Consider the following 9,031-nt stretch of genomic DNA (forward strand, 5'->3'; position numbering starts at 1 on the left):
AAAGCAGCCTGGACCAGCTCTGGTCCTGTGCCCACTACCAAAATGACTTCCCAGGGGCCAGTACCACATGCTGCCCCATCCAGGAGGGACCACTGGGTTGGTCATCATGTTAAATTCTGGAGCCCGGGCAGAATTAAGACCCCACTCTTCGCACCCTCTAGGATAAGACCAGCAGGCTGGGAATGTCACTTTATTCAGATCTGATTCAAGGGTGGCTTCCCTGCTCCTACCCCAACACTCCATCTGGCCTTCGGTGGGCAGAGCCTGTCCTTCCCACCCTTCTCCAGTCTTCCTTCTCCTCCTCCTCCTCCCAACTCACCACGTGGGCTGTGGACAGGCCCTCCAGTCCTGGGGGAGGAGGGAGAGAGGGGTGGCGGGGCCTGAGCACAGAGTGAACCAAGTAGACAAAGGCAGGGGCAAGGCCCACAGAGTCAGGGACGCTCTGATGGGGGCGGCGTCTGCTGAGACTTCCTGCGGGGTGAGGGCTGTGGTTTCAGAGAGGGTGGGGGCTCCCTGTAGCCACTGACCATCCAGAAGTAGTTGGGGAGAACCTGGCCCTGGACAGCCTCGCTGATCAGCAGTTCCCCATCCACAGTAAACACACCCTTCCCATCCTTGGGCTCCAGGCGGAAGGCAACCACAGGCACATAGACCAGGTGGGGGCAGTGGCACTCCATGTGCCTGCCTTTCTCCATGGCCAGGAAGAGGCGCAGCAGCATGGCCCGGGACACGCCAGCACGCACGTAGAACAGATGCATGGCGCCAGCCGAACAGCGGCCCATGGGGGCGGTGAAAAGGTCACTGGCCAGGTGGGAATGCAGGAGTGCTAACACCAGCACAAAGTCCTGCTCCGGCACCACCGTCCAGTGAGGAGGCACTGGCTGCTCCAGGGGCACCACATGGGTGTCCGCGGGGTCCTGCGGGGCCCGAGCCGGGGAGGGGCCCCTCCTGGAAGCCAGCGTTTCTGCGGGCAGGTAGGCCAGGCTGCCCCGGTAGGTGCGCAGGGCCACCAGGCGCAGGCAGGCGCCTAGAGTGAAGCGCATCTCGCCCAGGCGCCGAAACTTCTCGCTCTCCAGATCCACGTCGGCGATGAAACCCCACGCCAGGCTGAGCACAGAGAAGAGGCGCTGCCCGCAGGCGGTCTGCAGGGATAGCAGGTCCATGGGCGCCAGCAGCCGGCGGCACAGCAGCTGCGTGCAGTTGGTCAGGAGGTCTTCCTTAGTCACCTGCTCGTACCTGCAGGGGAGGGAGTCGGATGAGGAGCTGGGGCAGGCCAAAGTAACCTTGAGCCCCTGGGGGAGTTGACAGCGGGTGACAGCCAACTGGAGTCACTGAGAGAGAGAGAGAGAGAGGACCCTGGAACAGAGGCTCAGGGCTCCAGAGACGAGTGGTAGCTCGCAGGCACTCATAAAAGAAAGCCTGGCAGGACCTGAGGGAAAATAAACCCGCTTGGACCCTGGCTCTCACCCGGCGTAATAGTTCAAAGAAGCGGCCACTGCATTGCCAGAGCCTGCCGGGAGGCTACACAGGGGCTTCTGGATGGCGGTCTCCCAGTCAGGCCGCTCCATGAGCCCGTTCACCACCTGTTGGAGCACAGGAGGCCTCAGCCTGGGAAGCTACCCCCACCCGCCACGGCGCCCCCACAACCCAGACCCAGGCCCAGCCTCCCCTGGGAAGGCCTCACCTCGTGGATCAGCCCGTCTCCGGACATGACCACCAGCGCGTCCCAGCGTCTCAGGTCCTCCGCACGCACCAGCTCCCGGGCGTGGTTCCGCCGCTCTGTGCAGAGGGCGCGGCTATCAACGTGGGAGGTTGGAGTCGCGGGTCCCCCGGCTGGGGATGCTCCCCACGCCCGCTCCCGGGAAGAAACTCACCAGTGAGCATCAGCGTGAAGGAGACGTCGGCCTGGGCCAGCAGCGGCTGTACGTGGCTCCTGAAGAGCTGCAGGGCTTTGCCCTTGCCCCCGCGCGGATTTAACAACACCAGCACGTGGCAGGGCCTTGGGAGCGTGTTCCGGGAGCCGCCCGCTGTAAACACAAACCGGAACCGCCACTAGGGGCTGAGGATCACAACTCGGGCACCCGGGTGGAAACGCGGCGCCTGAAATCCACGGGTAATTGATCCAGCTGAGCCTGGCCAGCGGCAGCGGCCTCCAGCGGGGCACTCCAGCCAGTTTGGCTGGGCTCAGACTCCCACCAGCTTCTAGTCTCATGGGGAAAAGGGCTCGCCTCCAGGGTACCCAGCCCCTCTTGTTCAGTTGACTCCGGCCAACTTTCCTCACCAGGGAGAATAGGAATCCCCCTACAGGCCTTCCCCGCCAGGCCCCCACAAACCTGCATCCATGACCTCGCCCCGCTGCCGAGGGGTCCCCGGCGCCGTCCGGACGCTGTCCGCCGCGGCGGCTCCTGACTTCAGCTCCTTATCGGTGCTGCCCAGGCGGGCCTCTCGGTGACGGCTATGGGGCTCGCCCTCCCCGCCCGTTGCCGGGGCTGTGGGGGCACCCGCGTCATTCCCTGCGGTTGCCGGATCTGAGGGAGAGGAAACCGCGCTGGTGGAGTCTGGAGCGGCCCCCTGAGGTAGGGGGCGCCCCATTAGGTTCTGGGACCACGCTCCGGGAGCCGCGCGCACCGGCATCGCCTATTTTTCCAAGAGGTCCAGAAAGCCGAGGTCCAGTGCCACCAAGGGCGTTCGGGTCCTGGAACTGAGCTCCCACCACCACCACCCCCAGGGGGAAAGGGTCTTTTCCTGAGAGCCTGTCTTTTCTAGGACCTCGGGTTCCGGCCCGACGATGAGTCAGAGCCCCGGCTCTCTCCGTGGGATCGGGTCTTCAAGCCCCTCCCCGGGGGCCGCCAGGGGGAGGGGAGTCCAGTTGTGTAAAAAAATCCCAGAAGGTGAGTGGCCATCGCCGCGCGCGAAGTTCGGGGCGAGTGATCCTCGGCCCGAAACAGCCGGGTCGCCGCGTCCTCTACCCCGAGCTCTGGAGCTGCCCGGATCGCCGCGCGCGTTTCCAAGGGCCGGGCTCTGCGGCGCCGCGCGCAGCGCTCGTGGAAACGGCGCCGGAGTCGTGCGAAGGCTGAGCCGGAGCCGGGCCGCCAGCCACCACCTCCCTCAGCCAGAGCCGAGTGGGCGCGGAGGCCATGTGCTGCACGGCAGCTCCCCCGGCCGCCCAGGAAGCCAAGAAGGGCAAGAGAGCAGGGCAGGCGGCCAGCCCTACCCAGTCGGTCCAGTTTCCTGGGGGAAGCGCTACCTCCGTTCCCCACAATCGCCTAGGGCTGAACACAGCCAGTCCCGGGCTCAGCCTCGCATCTGCGGAGCAACCGGAGCGCCGAGTAAACGCTGACTGCGCGGCCTCGCTGCCTCCAGCCTCAAACTTTTCGCTCAACTTCGGGGAGGGCGCCGTGCCTAGCCTCCCGGCCTGGCCACGCCCCGCGGCCCAGGCGTTCGCAGGGGTGGAACCCAGGCCCCGCACGGCGCAAGCAAGCGGGGCCCTGGCCTTGCCGCTCCGCCCCAGCCCGGCCCGCGCCCACGGCTCGGCCAAGCGCTCAGCCCTTTGGCTGGGTCCGGGGACTCTCGGACCCAGTAGGAAGGCGAGCGACGCGGCCGGGCGGGAGACGTGGAGGCTGCTGGCTAGGCGCGGAGCCCCAGGCCCGGCTACGAGCGGCGCGCCGCGAGCGCAGCGTCCCGGGCGCGCAAGGGTGAACGCGCATCACAGGCCGCCGCGCACAAAATCTGAGCGGCCCCCGGGTGGGGCTCCGGGCGCGCGTGGCTCAGGGCTCTGGTTAGACCCTTGCCTGTCACTGGATAGTCTCCTGGCGGAACCTGCCCCGCTGCCCGCGCCCCCCAATCCCACCCGGATTTCGAGGTCCAGGCCCTGCCAGGTACCCCTCATTTCGTGCTGGGGTGTCTCTGCAGCCGCTCCCATCCTCCCCCAGAGTTATTTTTAGCTTCCTGGACCGCACGGCCACGGAGCCTGAGACAGCCAGAGGAGCCATCCCGGGAGGGAGGGCCCGGAGCGCGGGGGGTACGCGGTCCGGAGGAGGGGGCCTTGTTAAGAACCTCAGAAGTTGGGTGCTTTTCCCAGAGGACAACATCGATGCTCGCCTGAACCAGCGGGCGCTCCAGGCCCCGCGCCCCTTACCCACCTGAAAGGAGCTTGGCGGTGTAAACAGGCCTAGGCGACCCCATCCGGATTGGGGAGCCAAGCATGGGGGCGTGTCCTCCGTCGCCCTGCTGGCTCAGCGGGGAGCTGCAAACTGGCCCGGGGCCTCGGGTGTCAATGGGGTGTGATCAACACATCCCCGGCAAGTAAGTGTCCGATCTGAAAGTGTCCACGACCCGCTCGAGTAAGCTCCCTGTGGGGTAGTGTGCGGCGACCCAGAGGAGGAAGTTGCCAAGGTCAAGTTACCAAGTTTCTAACTCCCTAACCAAAGTTAGAAAAGACCAAACCGCTGTAGGAGGCTTAGCTGGTGCAGGCCCCGGCTGCAGGGTGCTCACGCGCCCACACCTGCCCCCACCCAACACCCATTCACACGTCTCGCTTCCCATCGCCCCTGAAAGTCGACAAGAGGCAGGTCTCGGCACGGCTCCGAGGTACCGCTTTGCGAGAGGACCCAGGCGTCCCTGTTCCCCAACACCTGGCGGGGCGGGGCCCGGGATAGGGGAGAGGCTCAGGCTGGGACGCGTGGGTCCCGGGGCCGTTGGCCTGGCACGCGGCCGGGTGGTGTCCACCTCCGCCCTGCGCAGCTCTGGGGGCAGCCCTGGCTGGGTCGTGAGCGGCCCGAGCGCGTTCCGGGAAGGTGACTCAGCGATGCTTTCACGGGTCGAGAAACTCTGCGAAACTAGGAACCCGAGTGGGGAGCGGGGCGGGGCGTCATCACCCTCTAGCAGCGCCGCGATCGGAATCCACCGAGGTCTGATCTTGAACCTCCAGGCTCCCCACCCCCCGCCCAGGAATCCAGCGCCAGGAGCCAAGCGCCGCGCTGCAGCCGCAGTGCCGCGGTCACGCGACGCGGGAACGCCAGCGCCGGCGGGAGGAGGGGGCTCCTTGCGGGAGCCCGGACTGGATCCCTCGGCTCTCCTCTCCCCCTCCTCCCTCGCCTGCCTGCTCCTCCAGCCAGGACGGTCAAAGTCAGGGCTTTGGGCGCCTGGAGGACGCGGGACGCGGCGTGATGCTCCCGGGGATCTCGGATCTTGGAGAGGGGCGGCCTCCCTCTTCTCCCCACGAGCGCTTCCATCAGTCCTGAGAAGCCGCTGCTTAAACCTCGGAGTCTGGTGGGACTCAGACCCGGGAAGCGAGGACGTGGCCGTACACGAGCCTAGTGAGAAAGCCCACCTGCCGCAGGGTCCCTCCGCCTCCCTAGCTGGAGCCCCCGGGGTCGTGCGGCCGCTTGGGGGCGGGGTTAACTGGAAACCCAGCGGCGAGGGAGGCGGGGCGGCCTGCTGGGTTGTTATCCGGCCTCCGGGAGCCCAGTGGGAGGGAGGTGAAGGGCAGAGCCCTCTGGCCCCGGTTCCAGTCCGCACAAAGGCTCCTCTGTCCTCCCGGCCGCCTCTCCCCAACCCCCGTCCCCACCCCCAAGGTCCCTGCTTCGCCTGCTTCTTTCTCGTCCGTCACCTCCTTCCTCCAGCCTCCCTCCCTCCGAGCCCGCCCCGCCCCCAGCCCCTCTCTAAAGAGGGTTATTTCATCTCCAGAGATCCTCGTCAGTACCCATGGCCCAGGAGACCGGATTGGGCAAGAGGAAGATGCTTTTCCCCTTTTGATAATTGGGGGAAGTGAAACCCTGAGAGGTGAAGGGTCTTGCCTAGCTAAGCCACTGAACCAGCTCCCTACAGAGCTGAGAAGCAAACCCAGATCCCAGCCCCCAGCCCCCAGCCCGGGAGGCCCAGCTGACCCCAGGCTTCTAGCTGGCGTTTGAGTATCCATCCGCTCCACGTGTTGCTTGCCACAGAGCTGCCTCATCCACCCCGCTGCTCAATCGCTCTGAGAAAGAGGAAGCATCTGGAAGCCCTCTCCAGGCTTCATCCTCCAGGTTCTGATTAAGCAACTAGCTGCTGTGGCCACAGGCCTGGCATGAGACTTGATCTGTCCCGGTCACCAACCATCAGGTACATCTGTCTCAGAGGTGAAAGAGACTGCTGTTCCAATTCCCCCAGTCACCCTCCCTCCTCCTTGAGGGTAGCCTCCCCAGGACACACCTGATCCTTTTCTGTTCTTTTTCAAAAAAAAAAAAAGCAAGCAGGCATGCACTGGGCCTGGCCCAGCTCTCTGGAAACTTGGAGCCAAGGCTGCCAGATGGCAAATGACTTGCTTTTATTAGGAGAGGTTTCCTGCCATCTCCTTGGTTACCCACTCCAGTATTCATTCTTGCCTAGTGAATTCCATGGGCAGAAGAGCCTGGCGGGCGACAGCCCATGGGGTCGCAGAGAGTTGGATACGACTCAGCAACTAACATTGATTTGTTCATTCCTGCCATCTCACCTGTTCCTGAGGTTCCAGCTCCCAGGCTGAACTGCAGGACCCCCGCAGCCTTCTTTGACCTCAAGGGCTTTCTGCCTGGAAGGCTGCAAGGGCAGGGAAAGGGAGGTGTCCAGCCTGACTAAAACAGTTTAAGACTGGTCTCCTGGGATGGACCCAGATGTGGTTTCCCATTCTGAAATCCCAGTGACCCTGACACGCATTGAGGGTGGCAGGCTGTGGGTGGAGAGGTGTGTCCTACATGGGCATGCAGGAGACCAGACTGGTCACACGAGATTCCTGACCTGCAGGCGGTGTTCCAAGTTTCTGTCTCTGTGGTGGTTCAGCTGCTCCAGGTGTGGTGGGGTGAGCCTAGATTTATCTCGGAGGTGGCCTCCTCCTCCTCACAGGTGTCCTTGCCGAGGCTGCCAGCCAGCATCTCTTCTGGGTCTCTGGACTCTGCCTCCCACACACCCCACATCTGAGCAGGCCTGCTCAGAGGGACACATTCCTTTCAGGAAAGTTCACTAGCACAGCCTCCCCTAAAAGGCCTCACCCCTGCCACTCATTTCAGCTGCTGGTCTGGGATCTGAAGGCGTCTGTGTTAGTTTCCTTGAGTTGTCATAACAAGGTACCACAGACTGGGTGATTTAGAAATTTACTGTGTCACGGTTCTTAAGAAATCCAAGATTAAGATGTCAGCAGGGTCGGTTCCTTTCAAGGCCTGTGAGGCAGCGTCTTGTTCCAGGCTTCTCCCCTAGCTACTAGTGGTTGACTGGCCACAGGTGTTCCTTGACCTGTATGTGCAGGCTTCCCAGGGGGCTCAACGGTAAAGAATCCACCTGTCAATCCAGGAGATGTGGGTTCGATCCCTGGGTCTGGAAGGTCCCCAGGAGGAGGACATGCCAACCCACTCCAGTATTCTTGCCTGGGAAATCCCATGGACAGAGGAGCCTGGCGGGCTACAGACCATGGGGTCACACATTGGACAAGACTGAGCATGCACACATAACCTGTGCATGCATCACGCAACTCTGCCTTGGCCACCACATGACCCTCTTCCCTGGTGAAAGACCTGGCTGAAATTTGTTGTTTCAGGGTCTACATTATCTTCTGCGGGACTGTTCTTTTTTGAATGCAAATTACTCTGGGAGGAAAACCCAGTTAGTTATGAGGACTCTAGTGTGAATGGATGTATCAGTTTTTAAACTAAAAAAAAAAAATCGAACAGTCCTAGGTGTCTCCAGAGAGGACAACAGTGCAGGCTCCTGTGGGTGCCACAGGAAAGGGACGGGAACTGGCCCTGCCCGCCTCCCACTGTTGAGGGACCTTCCCCAGGCTTGCACACCACCCCCGCTCCCCCGACTTTCCGATCTTACCCTGCACCTCGGCTTATGGCGTCTCTGGTTTTCTGAGCAGATGGGTTTCTTCCACAGTCCTTAGAAGAACAAAGCTGGGTTTTGTGTTAGTGTCCTGGGTTCTCGTTGCTGCACCAATTTCTCATCTTGCAGTTCTGGAGGTCACAAGTTTAGAATGGATTGGCAGGGCTGAGCTGCCTTCCTGTTCTAGCGTCTAGAAGCACCTGCATTCCTTGGCCTCGGATCCCTTCTTTCACCTCCGTGCTGGCAGTCTAGCATCTCCAAGTCTCCGTCTGACTTTTGCTTCTGTTGTCACATCTTCTCTGACTCTGACCTTCCTGTGCTGTGCTAAGTCATTTCAGTTGTGTCTGACTCTTTGCGACTCTAAGGACTGTAGCCTTCCAGGCTCCTCTGTCCATGGAATTCTCCAGGCCAGAATACTGGAGTGGGTAGCCTATCCCTGCTCCAGGGGATCTTCCTGACCCAGGAATCGAACTGGAGTCTCCAGCATTGCAGGCAGATTCCTTACCAGCTGAGCTACCAGGGAAACCCCCCGATCTTCCTGCCTCCCTCTTGTAAGTTCTCCCGTCTGTGATGACATTGACCCTACCTGGCTAACTCAGGTTGAGCTCCCCGTCCAAAAGCCTTAATTTAATTTAGTCACAACTGCAAAATTGCTTTTGCCATATAAGGTAACATAGTCATGGGTCGCATGGAACTATGACACAGACATCTTTGGGGGGGGCTGTTATTCTGCCAGCCACAGTGGGGCAGGGAATGTCTGGGAATCCTGTCCTTACTTGGCGCCAGAACCTTCTTTCTAGCATTCTGCATCTCCTTAGTGGTACCAGCTGAACACAAACCAGGAACTTGGTTTCCCTCAATTCGCATTCGTCATGGTGGGGCCGAAAACATTCTTGCTAAGGTCATTGACACGTGATTCTGTAGACTTTGTGGTCTTTGACTCATCAGACAGAGGCCCCCGCAAAGAACACCGGTTTCCATTTTTAAAAACTGCACAGGAGGGAAAAAAGAAATTGCCTGAGAAGGAGCAATTGGCATATTTACTGAACATAGTAATTATAGGATAACAAATAACTTTTCACCTGAGGAAATGGTGGGGCACAGACCTGCCCATCCATTTCCAGTTTGGCAGAATTCCCCACTCTGCAGGAAGGGATTGCCACCGGCCCAGCCCACTGGGTACCACACAAAAGACGTG

General features: G+C 61.4%; 1 protein-coding gene across 10 annotated transcripts; it reads right to left on the reverse strand.

The window, feature by feature from the left end:
* Nucleotides 1–174: 174 nt before the first annotated feature.
* On the reverse strand, nt 175–8,225 carry SPHK1 (sphingosine kinase 1). Of its 10 annotated transcripts, none has more exons than XM_070774039.1 (6): nt 7,831–8,225; nt 2,334–2,528; nt 1,875–2,100; nt 1,685–1,796; nt 1,468–1,583; nt 175–1,236 (listed from the first exon to the last, which is right to left on the reverse strand). In XM_070774039.1, exons 2-6 carry the CDS (start codon nt 2,341–2,343, stop codon nt 432–434), a joined length of 1,269 nt encoding a protein of 422 aa, XP_070630140.1. In that variant the 5' UTR covers nt 2,344–2,528; nt 7,831–8,225; the 3' UTR covers nt 175–431. The 10 variants fall into 10 exon arrangements, with proteins under 10 accessions (XP_070630140.1, XP_070630136.1, XP_070630142.1 ...); XM_070774035.1 differs by lacking the exon at nt 7,831–8,225 and adding an exon at nt 6,757–7,050; XM_070774041.1 differs by lacking the exon at nt 7,831–8,225 and adding an exon at nt 5,889–6,053.
* Nucleotides 8,226–9,031: the final 806 nt, after the last annotated feature.

Source organism: Bos indicus, chromosome 19, assembly GCF_029378745.1.
Source record: "Bos indicus isolate NIAB-ARS_2022 breed Sahiwal x Tharparkar chromosome 19, NIAB-ARS_B.indTharparkar_mat_pri_1.0, whole genome shotgun sequence".
NCBI lineage: Eukaryota > Metazoa > Chordata > Mammalia > Artiodactyla > Bovidae > Bos > Bos indicus.